The sequence below is a fragment of the Bos taurus genome, chromosome 3, assembly GCF_002263795.3.
Source record: "Bos taurus isolate L1 Dominette 01449 registration number 42190680 breed Hereford chromosome 3, ARS-UCD2.0, whole genome shotgun sequence".
Classification (NCBI taxonomy): Eukaryota; Metazoa; Chordata; class Mammalia; order Artiodactyla; family Bovidae; genus Bos; species Bos taurus.
In genome coordinates, this window is record NC_037330.1 from 45,518,492 (window position 1) to 45,538,177 (window position 19,686).

General features: G+C 33.9%; 1 protein-coding gene across 3 annotated transcripts in view; it reads left to right on the forward strand.

Annotated features, from left to right (window-relative positions):
• Positions 1 to 19,686, forward strand: part of DPYD (dihydropyrimidine dehydrogenase) — a 922,445-nt gene that overhangs the window by 110,155 nt on the left and 792,604 nt on the right. For all 3 annotated transcript variants that reach the window (NM_174041.2, XM_059881513.1, XM_059881517.1), the window contains 1 exon segment: positions 3,071 to 3,153. In NM_174041.2, the coding sequence (NP_776466.1) occupies positions 3,071 to 3,153 (83 nt within the window).

Consider the following 19,686-nt stretch of genomic DNA (forward strand, 5'->3'; position numbering starts at 1 on the left):
TGGAATATTCACTATAGCTTTGTTTATTTTTGAACTTCATGTAAGTGGAATAATTTTCCTGTATGCTCTTTTGTATATCATTTAATTTAATGCTTGTGAAATACATCCATGTTACTCCACATAGTCATAGCTTGTTCATTCTCATTGCTGTGTATTTTCCATTGTGTTAATATAACACATTTGATTTGTATGTCCCATATTTATGTACGTTTGACTTTTTTTTTTTTTACAGTTTTGGGAAATTTGGTAGTGCTACAATTAACATTCTCATATATGACTTTAGGTGAACATATTATAATATATATTTGTTCTGGGTGTATTCCCAGACATGAATGTTCAGCTTTTGAAAATGCAACCAAAAAGCTTTATGAAGTGGTTGTAACAATTTGCAGTTTAGTTTTTAAACTACAAAAGCACTTTTGTATCATCTATCTTTTTCATTTTAGACACTTCCAAAATGTGTGTGATATCTCATTTTTAAAATTTCATCTTTCTCATAACTAATACTGTTGAGGATTTTTAAAAAAGATTAGTTATTTGTGATATAGTGTCTATATATATAGGGTCTCTGGTATATAGAGTCTATGTAAATCTTTTGCCCATTTTACATTGAATTATCTGTTTTTTTCATACGTACATGAAGGCATTCTTTATTTATTATAGATATAAGTAATTAAAGCAGTGTGATACTGGCACAAGAATAGCAAATTAAACAGTTGACCATTATGGACTCCAGAAACAGATCCCATGTATACTGTATCTTACTTCATGGGAAAGATGAATTAAAGTGGGGGAAATGATGGTCTTTTCAATCAATAGCACTGATCTAATCACTGACCTATATGGTGTGATTTTGTTATGTACTGTATATAAGTATCAATTCCAGATGAACTATTCATCTAAATGTAAAATGAAAATAATAGAGCTCTGTGGAAAAAATATAAGAAAATATATTTATAACCTTGAGGAAAATCAAAGATTTCTTAAATAGGACAAAAATAGCACTAATCATAAACCTAAGTGATAATAAATTGGGCCTTTTTAAAATTATGAATGTATGATAACACATTTACAGGAGGCTTGGAAAATACAGAACAAAATTACATATAGTTCCACTATATATGACAACTAATTTTTAAAGTAGATAAATTAAGATTTTTAATTGGAGTTTCAATATAAAACTCAAAAATTAATAGAATCAATATACAGAAAAGTAAAAGGATATGTGGTGGTTTAGTTGCTCAGCCGTGTCCGACTCTTGCGACCCCATGGCCTATAGCCTGCCAGGCTTCTCTGTCCATGGGATTTTCCAGGCAAGAATACTGGAGTGGGTTGCCATTTTCTTCTCCATCAAAGGATATAGTAGACTTAAAAAGCACCATGAACCAATTCGAGATCATTAAGATTTATATAATTTTAACACAACAGTAGGATACAAATTCTATTAAAGTTCCCATAGATTAAATATAGATGCTGGAACATATTCAGGGACATAAAAGAAGGACAAGGTGCAAAAATTTCATAGTATGAAGGTATTGAAATCACACATAGTCTGTTCCCTTATCACCAGGGAATTATGTTAGAAATCAATACAAAAGATATTTGGAAATAACCCACATACTTTCAAGTACAGTGTGACATTTACCAAGAGAGATCTTTGGCTTAGCCATTGAAAGCCTCAATAAAGTGTGAAGACTGAAAAAACACAGAGCATGATTGCAGAAAAGAAAGCATTTAAATGAGAAATTAATATCAAAGATATTTTAAAAACCCATGTATTTGAAAATTAAATGTCTACTTTTAAATGGCATATGTATCTAAGAAGAAATTGGGCCTCTTTAAAAATAAGAAATTCTGTTTAGGAAAAGATACTATTAAAAAGTGAAAAGAGAAGGCACAGAGCAGGAGATATTTGCAACTTACATATCCATAAAAGGACTTTTATTCACAGTTCAAGTTATTTTAAGTACAAGTTTGTGATTTTTCAAGATTTTCATTATAAAACATGCCTCTGTGTTAAAATGAATGTTTTCCTTAATTTGGCCAATCTAAAAAAATCAAAGCACGATCATATTGATATATATATATATATATAAATGGGTTTTAAATCAATGAATACTTACACACTGAATATTGTTAATCTAAATTCTATGTTCTTGTAAAATCCAGCATATTTATTTACAATTTAAATAGAACACACTAATGTTTAAAACTATATTAGTTTTTCTTTCTTAAATTAACTAAAATGTTAATTAAGTCCAATTATTTTATTACCTAAGTACTACTAAATTATATATGAAATATAATGTGCCAAAGATTCATATGGATGCACTTTTTAGGCTAAAATTTAATCTTGTACGTTATGTTCTCATAGCTTATTAGGATCATGTGAGATTAAGTTACTTTTACATATAAAAATATTATTAAAATTTTAAAAAATCTGTTAAAAAATTCAGTCAGTATTGCTAAGAGCTTGATACTGTGTCACTTGATTTTAATGATTGGACTTATTTTCAAATATATGTACATATGTATATTTGTGAACAGTTTGTATTTGTGTTATTTAAAGATCAATTTAAAATTTTTTGATTTCAAAATGTTTGAACTTTATTATTATATTATGCTTGGGCTTTATCTTTCTGTTTTCAGTAAATACTAATATTTTTAGAACTGAGTATTTATCATATCCAGTTTAATATGATTTCAAACTTTATTGGCTTTCTTTTAAATTACAGTTGGTTTTGATATACTTAGATTATTTTAGAGAACTAATTTTTTAACTTCAAAACTCTAGAAGTTGTACTACTTTTATGTAATATTCATTTCTCCTATTTAGCCAGTTTTCAAAAATTGATAAGACGAATTCTGTGACAGCTGTATCATAAGACGTTTTTATTTTGTTACTGTTGAATTCACACTGTCAATTTTAATGAATCCTACCCAATTAAAGTGGTGTACATATTTTTTGAGTCCATAATCAATATAATCAATTATATGTTTACATAATTGCATAGATATAATTTTATCTCTGGATGTTAGAGGACTAATGCATTTTTCTAATATGTTACAGAATTGCGAGAAGCTGGAGAATAATTTTGATGACATCAAGCACACGACTCTTGGTGAGCGAGGAGCTCTCCGAGAAGCAATGAGGTAAGTCTGAGTCACCATAGCAACAGTCACAGATGTGGTAAAGAAAAAGTCATTCTTCATTATTGGGGGAACAAATGAGTTCATTGCCACCATTCAGCTCTGTTCTCTAAGGTATTAATTTGTCAGTGGAGAGACTTCCCTTGAGGCTCTACTTTGGTTTTGAAGCAGCATAAATGTTAAGCCTCAGTGCACAGTAAAAAATGTAAATGTTTAATTTGTTACTTAAAATGCTTAAGGGGTGTCTTGTTTTATATTTATACTAAACTGTGTGATTGAATTGAAATATTGTTCATCTGCATTCTGCTTGTATAAAAAATAAATAGTACAATGGTGTTTTAACTGAGTAGAATTTTCTCCTAATTAATATTTAATTAAAAAAGAGATATTTAAAATTTCATATTCTATTAGATTTTATAGGATTATACCATAGTATTTTTAAACCAATGTACAATTTTATACTGTTATGAAGCATACAGATTAACTTTTTTCAAATACAACAGTCTGTAATGAACCTGATTTTTTTTTTCTTTTTAACATTCCTATTTCTGAATGTTTTTCTGAAATCTCCCCAAACTTAATACCTTTTTAATAACTTTTAGGAAGCAGTCTTCAAATCCATCTGATCAGAATCAATGAAGGCTTTTACTAGACATTGAAAATGTGTGAAGAATAAAACTTAGCATCCTTACAGCTGGAGAAACGACAGCAAATGATGTTAATCTTAAAAGTTCTGAGCTTGAATCTTGGAGTGGAATAATTTCCACTGAAAGATTTCTATATATTTGTATAGAAATAGTATATTTACCTTGAATTAGCCTGTGAAACTAAAATTGGTTTTTAAAATATATCTCCTCCTATCATTGCTCATTATATTAGGGGCTTAACTCAAGGCAAAAGAAAGTATTTTAAATAGCAGAAAGGATAAAACCTATGAAACTCCCTAGAATGGTAGTTTGGGTACAATTTTGTTATTGCTGGCACACAGTTACCATATACTTTAGTCTAGAAGCTGCTCTCATTTAGTGACCTCCCTTTTACCACGCAAGCAGCAGGGGAAAGTAATTAAATTTAATAGAAGCTGCCCTCATTTTGAAGCCACTTCTATTTAAAACCACAGGGGGAGGTAATTAAATTTAATGGAAACAGTAGCTTCTACACAAAGATACATGGTACTTCTATATAGATGATTATGATGTCACAAAAAGAGGAATAATATATTACTAGTACTGAGAAATTACCAGCTGGAGCAAGTGAGCCTATTTTATTGTTAATGTCTTTACTAATAAAAAAGGGGGAAAAATAAAACTGAGTTCACAATAGAGAATTTGTATGTATATAGAATGTAGTTGGACATTCTAAGAAAGTTAAAGTTACTGAAAATAGTAATTTAAAAATAAAGAGTAAAATACATGTGGAAAAGGCCAAGGCAGGAGTTGTGACTGAACTGCTGTTTTTCAATATACTCTTTATCCTCTATATAAAACTACCTCAGGTATACATTGAAAGCATCATTTTTATAAATATTTATTATAATAACTTTGAATATAATAAGCATAACATCAGTATTTATTTAGAACATTACAGTTACTCTATGTGTTTTTATTTCTGTTCGGTTTGAAGTAAGCACACAGACTCACTGGAAGACAAAGAGAATGCCAATTCTGAAGCTTTGAATAAAAGGCCAAAAACATAGAAAAAATTGCAAAGGGGCATTGTGAATGAAAAATGGATGTGAGTGAGGGAAATACGATGAACAAGGAAAGGACATGTAATTAGTACAGAAAATTTGTCATCAAGGAAAAAAAAACAGAATGAAGTATGGGAGAACTGCATTTGAAGAGATGATTAAATTCTGCCAAATTTTGTAATACTTGTCATTTTAGGAAATACCAGGATATTCTGCTTTTTAAAGAGTAGAGATGAACTAATGAGAAAAACAAGTATTTCCTGATTGGAGTAACCTCTCAACCACCCATACTATGAGATAAAGCAATAGTCTGGGTGAATCAGTATTTAATATATGGCTGTGTAATGTACTTTATTTACATAGGCAGCATATTTTACACACACATACACTCACACTCATAATGTTTAGATTTGCTAAGCAAAATTAAATAATCTAGTTACCAAAAACATTCAATAATATAGCATACTGTGGAGCTAGCACTTTTCAAAAAATTTTTGGGTTTTGCCTTTAGAAAATCCAGCAGGAGCTCATTCTTTATATGGGAAGATTCTGGAAGCCTCTAAACAAAAAGTTATAATGTTATATGACAAATAGAATATGAGGAGAATGCATCCAGGGGCAAAAAATTAATTGTTCTCTCATCTGTGATCACTTTTTGTCTTACATGAAGGGTGTCAAATCAAACAAAACCATGGAAAATGTAAGAAACTTGATCTAGGCCTTGAAGATGGCCAAGTTTGTAGCTAGAGGGAAAAGTATTTAGCAGAGGCACTGAGCTGCAGGTGCAAGATGTATTTCAAGAACGGTAAAGTGGTCTGATGTAAAGCAAATTTTTTTTGAGCTTTTTAGAATATGTTTTCCTGCAAAACTCATATAGGCAGCAGTATTTGGTCTGTAATGTCTCTCCTTATATGCCAAGAATCCTTGGATATAAATAAAGCATTTACAAGTTTGGCAGGATTGATGGGAACGATTTAGAATCTCAGAGTATGAGTCGGGGGCAGGGGGCTCTGGGAAACAAGTATGAATAATTTGGCAAAAATTTCAGTTACCTCAGGGGTTGGCCTCAGGACTCTGGTTGAAAATGTGTTTGTTACCATATCCTGGAAGTCAGGCTTCCCTGGTGGCTCAGACGGTAAAGCATCTGTCTGCAATGCAGGAGACCAGGGTTCGATCCCTGGATTGGGAAGATCCCCTGGAGAAGGAAATGGCAGCCCACTCCAGTACTCTTGGCTGGAAAATCCCATGGACAGAAGAGCCTGGTAGGCTACAGTCCATGGGGCCCCAAAGAGTTAGACAGGGCTGAGTGACTTCACTTTCACTTTAGCGGTCAGTAACATAGAGTCTAGCTTGCCAGGATCAGTTCAGTTCAGTTCAGTTCAGTCGTTCAGTCGTGTCTGACTCTCCGCGACCCCATGAATAGCAGCACACCAGGCCTCCCTGTCCATCACCAACTCCCAGAGTTTACTCAAACTCATGTCCATCGAGTCGGTGATGCCATCCTCTGTTGTCCCCTTCTGCCCACAATCCCTCCCAGCATCAGAGTCTTTTCCAATGAGTCAACTCTTTGCATGAGGTGGCCAAAGTACTAGAGCTTCAGCTTTAGCATCATTCCTTCCAAAGACACTCAGGACTGATATCCTTTAGAATGGACTGGTTGGATCTCTTTGCAGTCCAAGGGACTGTCAAGAGTCTTCTCCAAGACCGCAGCTTGCCAGGATAGATGGTTTAAATTACTTAAGGGCGAAATTGTGGTTTGGGGGCTTCCTAGATCCAACCAGTCCATCCTAAAAGAGATCAGTCCTGGGTGTTCATTGGAAGGACTGATGCTGAAGCTGAAACTCCAGTACTTTGGCCACCTCATGTGAAGAGTTGACTCATTGGAAAAGACCCTGATGTTGGGAGGGATAGGGGGCAGGAGGACAAGGGGATGACAGAAGATGAGATGGCTGGATGGTATCACCAACTCGATGGACATGAGTTTGGGTAAATTTTGGGAGTTGGTGAGGGACAGGGAGGCCTGGTGTGCTGAGATTCATGGGTTTGCAAAGAGTTGGACACAACTGAGTGACTGAACTGAACTGAACTGAGGAGAAGGCAACGGCAACCCACTCCTGTACTCTTGCCTGGAAAATCCCATGGATGAAGGAGCCTGGTAGGCTGCAGTCCATAGGGTCATGAAGAGTCGGACACGACTGAGCGACTTCCCTTTCACTTTTCACTTTCATGCATTGGAGAAGGAAATGGCAACCCACTCCAGTGTTCTTGCCTGGAGAATCCCAAAGATGGGGGAGCCTGGTGGGCTGCCGTCTATGGGGTCCCATAGAGTCGGACACGACTGAAGCAGCTTAGCAGCAGCAGCAGCAGCAGCAGCAGCAGGTAGCTCAGTGGTAAAGTATCTGCCTGCCAGTGCAGGAGACTCAGGAGACATGGGTCTGATCCCTAGGTTGGGAATATCCCTTAGAGGAGGAAATGGTAACCCACTCCAGTGTTCTTGCCTGGGAAATCATATGGACAGAGGAGCCTGGTTCACTACAGTTCATGTGGTCGCAAAGAGTCAGACACGACAGCACAGACACAGCAGCAGCAGATTGGGGTTTTTAACAAAGGTGGTGACAAGATTAAAAAGTATGAAGATCATTTTACAGCTTTTCAGAATTTGAATAGGATGAGAAAATACAATGTGGGGATAGAGTCAGTCATTCATTATTTAATTAACATTTATTGGGTTTTAGTAATATACCAGATAATGGGGTTACAGACATAAATTAGAGAGTCTCTGCCCCAAGCAACTAATGGCCTAGTTGGGGAGACAGATACAAAAATCAAATGATGTGAAGACTCAGAGCCCCAGTACTTGAGTTGTTTTCCTGTAGCCAAAATTCCATGGCAGTTTCCCTCGTGGCCCATTGGTACGGCATAGCTTGGCTGTGGAGCATTCTTTTTTTCTCACTAACTTTACCTCTGCAGCAGCCCTTGGTGGGCTTTGAGCACCTACAATGGTACCCTCCTTCTGAGTGTGTCTAGCCTGGAGATGTTGGAGCAAAACTGGACTGTATGTGACATTTGACATCTTGTAGATGCTGTGTTCAGGTATTATTGAATAGCCCCTTGTTTAAGGTTCTGCTGCTTATAAGCTCAGAACAAACAAGTGAGGTCTCTGCCCTCAGTCAGTACTCTGTCACCTCATCCAATTCTCTCTGTGGCCAGTCTTTGCCATGAGGTCTTGGACCTGTTCTTTCATCAGTGTCACAGCTGAGCAATTTTTGAGGACCTCTCCTAGACTTCTTCCTGGTTCCAGATGTGAGGATCGAATCCTGGGCGCAAGGACCTATCGCTGACTATTTAAAAAGCATAAGAGGCTACAGTCTAGGTTTTAGATTAGGTTTTAACTCATACTCAGAATGGAAAAAAATAATTTAAAAGCTTGTTTTGGCAGCAAAATAGAGGGTACAGTGAAGAGGGGGAGAGAGAGCAATCAGTGACACCACTAATATAAAGGTTAGAAGGGGGCAGCAGTTCACAGAGGGGGAGTGTCTTTGAGAAAATTAGAAATATTTAGAAGGTAGATCTGATGAAACTTTGTGATTTAATAGCCACAAAAACCATAAACTTGGTTTAATCAGTGTTGCTCTGTTTACAGCCTTTTAAAGTTTTCCTATGCTTGCAGAATAAAGTCTAATTTACTTGAGTATCCTACTAGATAGTAGAGCCCATGAGGGTAGGAGAATTGCTATTTTGCCCTCCTTTTTATTCTTAGCCTTACCATAGTATTAGCATATAGTAGGTACTTAAAAATTGTTTGTTGAATTTTTTATAAAGATTAAAAGTAAGAATAAGGACATTTATCAAGGGCAAGTCGAAAAAAGTTTTTTGATTTTGTATTCACCTGTTTTCTTTTCCCTTCCAGTTTTATTGAGTTATACTTTACATGTAGAACTGTATATGTTTAAACTCAAATGTGTTTGAGTATTTGGATATACATTAATTGAGATAGGGAGAGAGAAAAGAAGGATAAAGTAAGATGATTTTGTTTTTCAGATGAATTTGAGATAGCTGTGGCAAACCCATGTGCACATGTGCAGTAGGCAAGAGAATAGACAACTCTGCCACTCAGGAAAAAGACTAGAGATTGAGGACTGGGATTTGTCAAATATTTTGATATTTGTAGCCATAGGAAAGCATCTGATTTCCAACAATAGCGCACTGAATCAGAAAGGAGGCAAGTCTAACCAGATGCCTAATGAAATACTTGGTTTAGGAAAATGTTTCAGAGAGAAATGTATTTTCAGATTTAAAAATTTTAAATAACCTTCTCCTATAGTGTGATGTGCCTGAGACACAAAGGATGGTGGCATTCTTGCCCCATGTTCTGTGGCTCATGGATACATCTAGAGCAGTGCCACTCAGTAGAACTTTCTGCTAACTGGAGTAAAAGACTGCCTCAGTTAAAAAATACCCTCGACTGTTCATTATGACCACCACTGGCCCTGTGTGGTTACTGAGCATTTGAACTGTGGCTAGTGTAACTGAAAATTCAATTTAATTTAATTTTTATTATTTTAAATGCAAATTGTTGCATGTGGTTAGCGGCTCTGGTTTGGACAGCATTGTCCTGGAAGAATGTTTTTGTATTGCTAACATGACATTCATCTTCCTCTCAATGATGGAATTATCAACAAAGGAAAGTCTAGGGAAAGGCTAAACCATGTTCACACATATCACACCTACACATCACACACATTCTCTCTCAAAAAATGAAGAGTAAAAGTAGATCCAGAACATAATAATGGATATAAAACCCAAATTAACAAATAAGATAAGGAGGAGACAGGGTGACTATTACTCTCTGAAGGCATGATTTATATGTTATGTAGACATCTCTATAGAATTAACAACAAAAACACTCTAGAAATTCATAAAAGAATTTAGTAAGGTGGTCAGTTTTAAGATAAAGATGGACATTTGTGATTTTTTTTGTGTATTACCTATTCTTTGAAGAACGCAAGAGGTAGTTATATTAGACCACCCCAATCATCCAGGACATGTGGAATCACTCAGCAGATGGTCCAAGAGGCAGTTATTTGGCTGTTTAGAAAAACAAATCACCTTAATTTTCACCTCACAGCTAGCTGTTAAAGGAAGTTTCATGTATATTAAAGAGCTAAAGGAAATAAATGAGATAGCCAAAGTCCAATGAACTATGTGAGAGACTATCTCCGAGGTTTGGATGGGAAAAGAAATAATAATCTAAAAAGTTGAGAAATAACCAAGCTTTGATTACATTGAAAGAGCTTCTGTAGATGGAAAAATACAAAAATTTAAAGACATCAGTGTTCTGTATTGCCAAGTGTGTAAGAGATTTAAAAAGATTTAGGAGATCAGTGCTTAATTGGCAGAGTATGATTAAGAAACCCTTAAAATAATCAACTGTAATGGCAAGCAAAATATAAATTACATTTAAAAGTACTAATTTCTTGGTTATTGACATTACTGCAGTTCAGTGCAGATGAGATTTTGAGTGCTGGAGATGGAGTGATAAGAGTCATTGTCCCATTCTCAGAGCTCAGAAAGAGTTGAAATTACTTGTGCACTGAAGGAAAGGAGTATACCAATAAGCAGTAAGAACCTTGAAACAAGCCCCTTTCACATAAATTTAACTTTGTGAAATATGCTATGCACAAGACATAGAAACTGTGTATACCTGTGGCGGATTCATGTTGATATATGGCAAAACCAATAAAATATTGTAAAGTTAAAAAATAAAATAAAATTAAAAAAAAAGAAATTATGGGCAATCTGAAACTATTCCTCAAACTATAACTTACAAATTTAAACAATTAGCTAAACCTAATTGTCTACTATTAAGGAAATAAATAAGAAAATGCAGAAAATGAAGTTTCTAGAATATATTCATATATATGATATATCATAAATTACATACATAGTGGTAAATTGTGGCATATTTAGTTATATCTATATATATATAGATATATATATAATATATAAAGATATTAAAATGATCTTTAGGAGAGTGATTTTTAGTGACCCAAGAATCTTCATGTTATAATGTTTTGTGAAAAATGCCAGGAAACAAAACTGGATGTAGCACATGATCTTTATTGAATATTAAAAAAATGAAGAGAAAAAATAGGAGTAAACGTAGTAAAATGGCTACTGTGTCTGGGTGGTGGACTTACATTTTTTTCAGGTGTGTAGCTTTCTGTTCTGAGTTTTCTATAAGCAGAGCATATTATGAATGATTTAGAAAAATAATTAAGAGATGAAAAATTAAAAGAATAAAGTAAGATGAAAATACTACAATAAGTGGCAAAATCAGATTTTAGACTCCAAAACTTGATTTTAGATAAAGGCATGTATTAAATCTTACTTTTTTGTAAGGTTGGATTAAAATAGAAGTGATATGAAGAAAATAATAATGTAGAAGAGAATGCTTTGTCATTTATGAAACATTTAGAAAATGAAGATACAAAGTACTGTAATGTTTGTATATATCATTTCCATTTAATGGTGGATAGTGCTTATTTCAAAGAAAGTACATGTTGTACATAATGGAATTGACTGGAAAACTTCAGTGTGGTTTTATAATGTAGAATACTGTGCTAAGTAAGTTGCTTCAGTTGTGTCCGACTCTTTGTGACCCTATGAACCATAGCCTGCCAGGCTCGTCTGTCCATGGGATTCTCCAAGAAAGAATACTGGACGAGTTGCCATGCTCTCCTGCAGGGGATCTTCCCAACCCAGGGATGGAACCCTCATATCTTCTGTCTCCTGCATTGACGGGAGAGTTAGTGCAGGAGACAGTCCACCTGGGAAGCCCGTAGAGTGTACAACACTACCAGAAGGGATGTTTTTTGCCTAACTTAGTGAGTCCATTGTAGTTCCATGGCTGTGTGGAAATATTGTACACGATTTTTAAAAATGATGACATAAAAATTTTTTAAAGATAGAAAAAATGTATCATCTCTAAGTGAAATCACTATAGTATGATAATAGTTGATTTAGAGGTGAAATTCTCAATTTTTTCATCATTTTTTCCCTTATCTTGGTCAATCAACTCTCTTATCATCCAAAATGATTTGGTTTCTATAATATTTTACACCTGTCTTAGCTCCTGTAAAAAATTCTAAATATGAAGGGGAAAAGTGGGAATTTTTTAAAGACAGTATCTCTTTGTCCTCTTTTTACTTCCTGAGGCAGTAGTGGGCATGCATAGTAGAAATAAGAAATTGGAAAGCATTTGAAGTTGAATAACTTGAGAAAATGGAGTGTCAAAATCTTAAAGAAAAGGTACAAATAGAATATAGCTCATTAAGAAAAAATGTTAAAAAGTGTATGAAGCTTTCTGACAATGACTTAATGCACAAAAATATAGATTGGTGAGATCTATGGCTATACCTCTATGGTGAGAATATACATTACATTTTAGAGTACAGACATTGCCAATTAGGGGTTAGTATTTTATTTGCTGGACAAACATATTCAGTGAGAGCTATTACGTTTGGATCATTATTATAGAGATGAACTACCAGGGCATTATATCTCTGAAATCTATTCATTTTTGCTTAGCTTTGTCACGTGTTAGGAATTCTGTCACTAGATGGTGATGTTGAGTTGCACAGTTTATGTTCTTGCCTTTTTTTCTGGTGTCTGTAATAGTAATTGTAGGTATACTTATGTATCCAGAGTTAAAACTGAAAGTATAACTGTATAAATTAGGAGAATAATTTTAAGAGATACATTCTAAACATCATTTAAGTCAAAAGGTAAAAATCCTTTAAAGCTATTGCTTTACTTTAGACTCATAGACTTTGAAAGGTAGAAGGAATATAGATAGCAATCTAAACTTTTCATTGAAGAGTGAGGTCTGAAGAGAGATTCAAAGACATTAAAAAGAGGTATTTTTCACTTTTTCCCTTCTAGATGTATTAGTTTAAAAGAACAACTTTAATTTAATTTCCTGGTTAATATTTAGTGGTACTGAGGCTGTTTGCCATCTGGTCTAAGGGTTGTGTTACTCCTAGTACTTCGATATTGTTTTAGTTTCTTATTGTTTTATTTACATTAATTTTACACTCCTTGCTAAGCATAATGGTCAAGCTACACTGTTTCTTTAACTGGTATTTCTAAATGAATTGGAGTAAAAGACCATCTGGTTACTAGAGTAATTTTGTCCATCTGAATAAGATTTGAAGATAATATTAAAAGGAGACCAAGCCAGTCAATCCTAGAGGAAATCAACTGTGAATATTCATTGGAAGGACTGATGTTGAAGTTGAAGCTGAAATATTTTGGCTACCTGATGCAAAGAGCTGACTCATTGGAAAAGCCCCTGATGCTGGGGAAGATTGAGGGAAAGAGGAGAAGGGGAGCAGTGGAGGATGAGATGATTGAATGGCACCACAGACTAAGGACATTATTTTGAGCAAACTCTGGGAGATAGTACAGTGAGGACTGCCTGCAGTGTGGAAGACCTGGGTTCAATCCCTGTGTTGAGAAGATCCTCTGGAGGAGGGCATGGCAACCCCCTCCAGTATTTTTGCCTGGAAAATTCCCATGGACAAGAGGAGTCTGGTGGATTACAGTCCATAGGGTCACAAAGAGTCAGACAGGACTGAATGAGTAAGCCGCGCTGGGAGATAGTGGACAGGGAAGGCTGGAGTGCTGCAGTCCATGGGATCACAAAAAGTTGGACACGATTTAGTGACTGAATAACAGCAATAACTTAACCTTACACTTGCAGATAAGTTGGCATGGGTGTATGTGTACATATATTGTATATGTGTAAATGTGTGTTTGTTTGTATATATATATGTTCATGTATATGTACTCTTATTTCCATTAATTTCAGTTGTTCTCTTTCCAAATCTTCCTGTCTCAGTCAAGAAAACCTTGTGGTGTGATTGCATTTGAAATTTGGAGATCCCTTTGCTTTTCAGATATATCTGTTAGAGTTACAGTTGTATGCATAGCAAGTTTCAATGAAATTCTTCTATGATGGTAAAAAGAAAAGAGGAGCGGGGGAAGAGCAGGCAGCCTAAACACTTATGAAGAGTGAATTGAATGAGCAATTTGGAAAACAAAAATAAGGCATGAGAAAATTTGAAGTGGCATTGAAGAAAAATATAAAATAAAATGAGAAATAATTATTAAAATACTTCTCATGCAATCAGCAGATTGTTTAATGGCATGAAAAGTAAACACAAATTGGTTAAAATACTGAGTACATTATATCATGATATCAGTGGCTACATATGATTTAGTATCAGTAACGTATTTTTGTTTTCAAAGTTTTCAAAACTAAACATAATTATAAAAGCCCTTGTATGTATGTGTGTTTTAACTATATGCAAAGTTTGACCTGTGAAACTGGATGCAGAGGCAGTGTGTAAACTTTCTATTTTAATCCTATTTCTTGATCCTATGGTAATTATAGTTGTCTAAGTGTTTTTCCACTAAATGGATCAGCAGTAATATTTGGAAAGCTCTCCCACCCACCCTCAATGATCAGGTTACAAGAGTATCTTCTTTTCTTCCATGCAGAGGAGAATATCTTGTCTAATTATCATTTCTGTTAGAGAGAGGCACACACTCTAATATGCACATAGTAGATTTTATAAAATATAAAGACAAAAAGCACACCATCACTTTTTCTAGATACTGGTGATGCAACTACTTTGATAAGCATTATTGAAATGCAACTTAATAAATATGTTAGGCATTAGAAAAATGATGAATTGCATAAAAATATGTAATTAATTGAATTTTATTATATATTCAATGTAATTAAGTTAATTTGTGTGATATGAATATAAATGTATACACACACTTTACACATATGTGTGCAAATGTGCACATGTGCATGCACACTCACACATACATTGGATATTATCTGTTAACTGTATAACTTAAGAATGTTACTTTCATTCTCTCCAGGGATGAGTAAAAGCAAGATTTGTCGTTCACTTTTAGATGAGCTAGATAATTTAATTTTTTCACCATTCATGGGGAATAGAAGGAATGTTCTATATTAATTTTCACTAATGTTTAATAAATCAAATATATGCTTAATATTAATACTGTGGATTATTTATGGATTTGGTAGCAATTGGGATATATGAATTAGGAACTATGTTGATTTACAATATTTTTCTCTACTTTGAACTTAGAACTTGAATGTGAGAAATACTGATTATGTACTAATCAATTATGAATTTTGTGAAACAGCAGCACAAATAAATCAAACATGGATTAATACAATTATATATTTATAAAATGCATTATAATGTTAGTCTGAGCACTGGTTCTTTCAACCTAGTGCCTATGATGTACTAGACAATAGTTAGTTAAAAGGAATATTTATAGAAAAAAATCAAACTAGTATTTTGACTGTTATTTTATGACAACTTGATACATTTAGAATAAGACCCAAACAAAATATATATTATTAGTATATTCAGTGTTACTATTTATAACAACTTTAGCAACAATATAAATAAATAGTACGTAACTAAGGTAAAAAAAATTGCATTTTTCCCTTAGCAGTAGAAGATTGTGTGTTAAAGATTGGAAAGAAAGGATATAGCTTTTGTTTTGCTGCCAAAGAAAAGTACAGAGCCAAGTCTTACTCTAGAATGTGTACCATTTTAGATCCAGACTTTGAATTAGCAGTTAATAGCTAAAATTATTTAGGAGATAAAAATTGGTACTGTGAGGATTAGCTTTAATTTTAAGTATCCATAATTGAAGTGCCACATTATGATTTTAATGTTATGATAATCTTGTTAACAAGCTGTTGTGTATATACTATCATATTTTAATGTAGTTGCAAAGCTTAAGTAAACCATAAAGTAAATTGCTTTTTGAATCAGGCTTTTACAAGGGGAAAATTAGTGGTTTACATGTTTTGAATACATATTTTGTAATTATAGTTGGCATTTTCTACAACTTAAGAAGAGTAATAGAATGGGTTTATAGATAATTCATTATTGTTTATAAGTACATTGGTTTATTTTGTTATTGCTATTTCTAATTAATTTGGGTTTATAACACAGTAGCTGATTCTATATTTTTTCTGTATCAGTCTTCTCTTCTAGAAGACATACATTGCATTTAGTTTTTCTGCTTATTTCTCATTTATCAGCACGTTACATTTAAAAGAAAATTTCTGCCTTTCTTATCTATTATTTCTCCAGATTATTATGTGTGTGTGTTAGTCGCTATTGTGTCTGACTCTGTGATCCCATGGACTGTAGCCCGCCAGGATCCTATGTCCAAATTCTCCAGGCAAGAATACTGGAGTGGTTTGCCATTCCCTTCTCCAGGGAAACTTCCAAACCCAGGGATTGAACCTGGATCTCCTGCATTGCAGGCATATTCTTTTACCATCTGAGCCACTAGGGAAGCCCTAGATTATTGTGATATATACTAAATTCCATCCATTAGGAGTGTTTATGTTGATTTTATTTTTTCAGGGGGCGAGGAAGTATCCCATTTGACAGTTAGTGAAGATAGCTAGTAAGTTAGATTTACTTTTCTGAATTTGTTGCTTCAGTTAACAGTTAACATGATATTTGATAGCCTAAAGCAGAAGTAAGCAAACAGTTTATGTAGAAGTACAGATAGTAAATACCTTCAGCATTTCTAGGTCAAATGGTCTCTGTCAGAACCACTCAGTTATGCTGATATACTGCATTTGCAGCCACATAGACAATATGTCAGCTGACGGGTGTGGCTACATTGTTGTGGCTGTGGTCTAATGAAATTTTATTTACAGAAATTGGCAGCCAGCTGCATCTGTCCCATGATTCATAGTTTACCAAACCCTGGTTAAGAGCAAACTTGACATAGATCAATTAAATTAATATCAAATAATTGTTTGGTATATATGTGATGAATTTGTGACTTTCTCTGGTAGACTGTTACTAAAAACACTATGAAAGTCTTCCAGTTTTATTAATAAGCACTACTTAGAACATTTACTGAGGTGTCATATTTCCCAATTTCTGAACTGTTCCTTGAAATTGAATAAATTACATTTCCTGATTACTCTTACAAGTAAACAAGCATGATTAAGAATTAAATTGCCAATCGCAATTATAAAATCACCAATACGCAGTCAACAGGAGGCGTTGGTATCAATGCCACTGAATCAGTTAGCATCATTTGTTATGTTTGTGGTTGAAGAACCATGTACATGATAAAACAGTATAATGTTACTCTCCAGTTTGATACTAGTTAACCACAGCGTGGTACCAATGAAAATACAACATTGTGATAGTTTAGTTATCAGTTATTCTTATAAATGGGTGATTTAAGAATTTATAAATTCTTATAAATCGTGGCATCTACTAAAGTACATACATGATATTTGATATTTATTGGAAAATATTCATTTTGATGTATTTTTGGTCTATTTAACTCCTTTATAAAGTTTTCTATCCATGGGAGTCTCTGACGAACTGCCTTTATTTGAAAATTTAATATCAATATTTATTTAATAAATCAGTAAATAATGAATAAATAATGAATGAATATTTTTCTTCTCATGCACAAAGATTCAGTGAGATGCTATATGGGATTTCTGAACAGTTTTTTTTAAAAAATGCTCCTGATATTTAAGGTTCAATCTTTCTAATATGTTTCAAGAAACCTCCTAGGAAATTTAGTTAATTTAGTATATGTCCTAACTTTTAGCCCTATAGTTCTCTCCCATTTTAAGGGCCATTACTTTGACTAGCAAATAGAAAAAATACTAGTAATCATTTTATTTAGAAGTCTTCTCTATCAACTTCCATCAAGTTTTAGTGGAAATGGGTGTCATCACTGGACCACAGAGGTGATAAAAGTCGATATCAGTGCTGTGTTTACAAACCAATTATCTTGCCAGTATCTCCCTCTATCTTTGAAGAGAGTTTAGAATAATCTTTTTTTTTTTTTTAGATGGGTAAGAAAAATGATTTACAATAAGGTTAAATTACTTACTGGTATTATATTTGTCATTGTCACATTTTTCCTCTATATTTCATTTCTTCCTTCATTCCCTTAGATGTTGTTTATAATTTCATATTCTGTGAGGAAATATTGCTTCAGACATTTCTCACCCAGGGCTAAGAATTGTGTGGAAATTTAAACAGTTTGGATGAAAAAGCTTTTTGAGGAATTGGATTTCTTTTTGAGATTGAAACAAGGATAAGAAAAATTTTAATTGTAAAGAAATAAATTACTAGTTTTGACATATGATTATAATGAAATGATTTCATATGAACAGAGTATATTAAATAATTTTAAAAGGATTGGTTAACAAGTTTGAACCAGTTAGAACCATTAATTGAAACCTGAGAATCATTCCTTAGACTGGGTCATTCTACTAAAATTAAAGTCTATTTTTATTTGGTAGTAATTCAAAACTTGTTCTGCAATTTATATTTCTTTAGAGTTATTCTGCTTATTTAAAATTTTAGAGTATTGATTGTTCTTTCAGTACTCCACCAAAATATTTGTTTGCTTTTAAGGATTATGATAGGTATTTTTATCAAATATATTTCTATAGATCATATAGTTATCCCAAAAGATATTTTAACTATATAAATACTAAAGCATACTATTTCTAATTTATAGCTAAATGAGCAAACTAAGATTATATATACATGCTAAATTATTAAATGCCTTATTATTTTTTTGTCTGCTTATATAAAACAACAAATGCATTTTAATTATGATGCATAGAAATATATATTTACACACACTTCTAAACAGTCTATTTAGGCTATGAATAAATTCCTTAAGCTAAGTTTTATATTTTATATTTTCATAAGTATGTAACATGGTAGATTATTTGGATTTTACTCAATCCAGGATGATCTGTTAATGTTAGAGTACTCATGTTTTAAAATGGACTTTGCAAAGAAACCCTCAAATTTTGAAAATATATAAATGTTAAACACACACACAATATATGTATATATACACATCACACACACACACACAGAGCCACACTCACCTGCTCCTTGTAGCATAATTCAAATGGAATATCTTTGAAAGTCTTATCACATTATAGGTTTATGTTATGCTCAGAAGTGCTAGTAGTTATCATGTATGTTTAAAAACAAAAGTAGACAACCTTTTTCTGTTCTTTGCTATTCAAATTACTTTAATTATGGGGCCTGCCAAATAACCAGTGTGGGCTGGGTGCCAGAGTTGAGGGGAGAACACTCAATCTCTGCTTTCAGAGAACAGTGCCTGGGGGTAGGTCTCCTAGTAAAAGAGGTGGCTTTTATAAAATGCTTACATAGAATCCAGTAATATACATAAAAATTTGGTAAATTATTAGCATGTATTTATTAATTTTAAAATCATAATGGAAGATTAAGTGATGAGGAGCAAGATGCTGCTGCTGCTAAGTCGCTTCAGTTGTGTCTGACTGTGCGACCTCATAGATGGCAGCCCACCAGGCTCCTCCGTCCCTGGGATTCTCCAGGCAAGAATACTGGAGTGGGTTGCCATTTCCTCCCCCAATGCATGCTGCTGCTACTGCTGCTGCTAAGCCACTTCAGTTGTGTCCGACTCTGTGCGACCCCAGAGATGGCAGCCCACCAGGCTCCCCGGTCCCTGGGATTCTCCAGGCAAGAACACTGGAGTGGGTTGCCATTTCCTTCTCCAATGCATGAAAGTGAAAAGTGAAAGTGAAATAGCTCAGTGTCATGTCCAATACATGCATGCATGCTAAGTTGCTTCAGTTGTGTCCATCTCTGTGCGACCCCATAGACGGCAGCCCACCAGGCTTCTCTGTCCACACAGTATTCTCTAGGCAAGAATACTGGAGT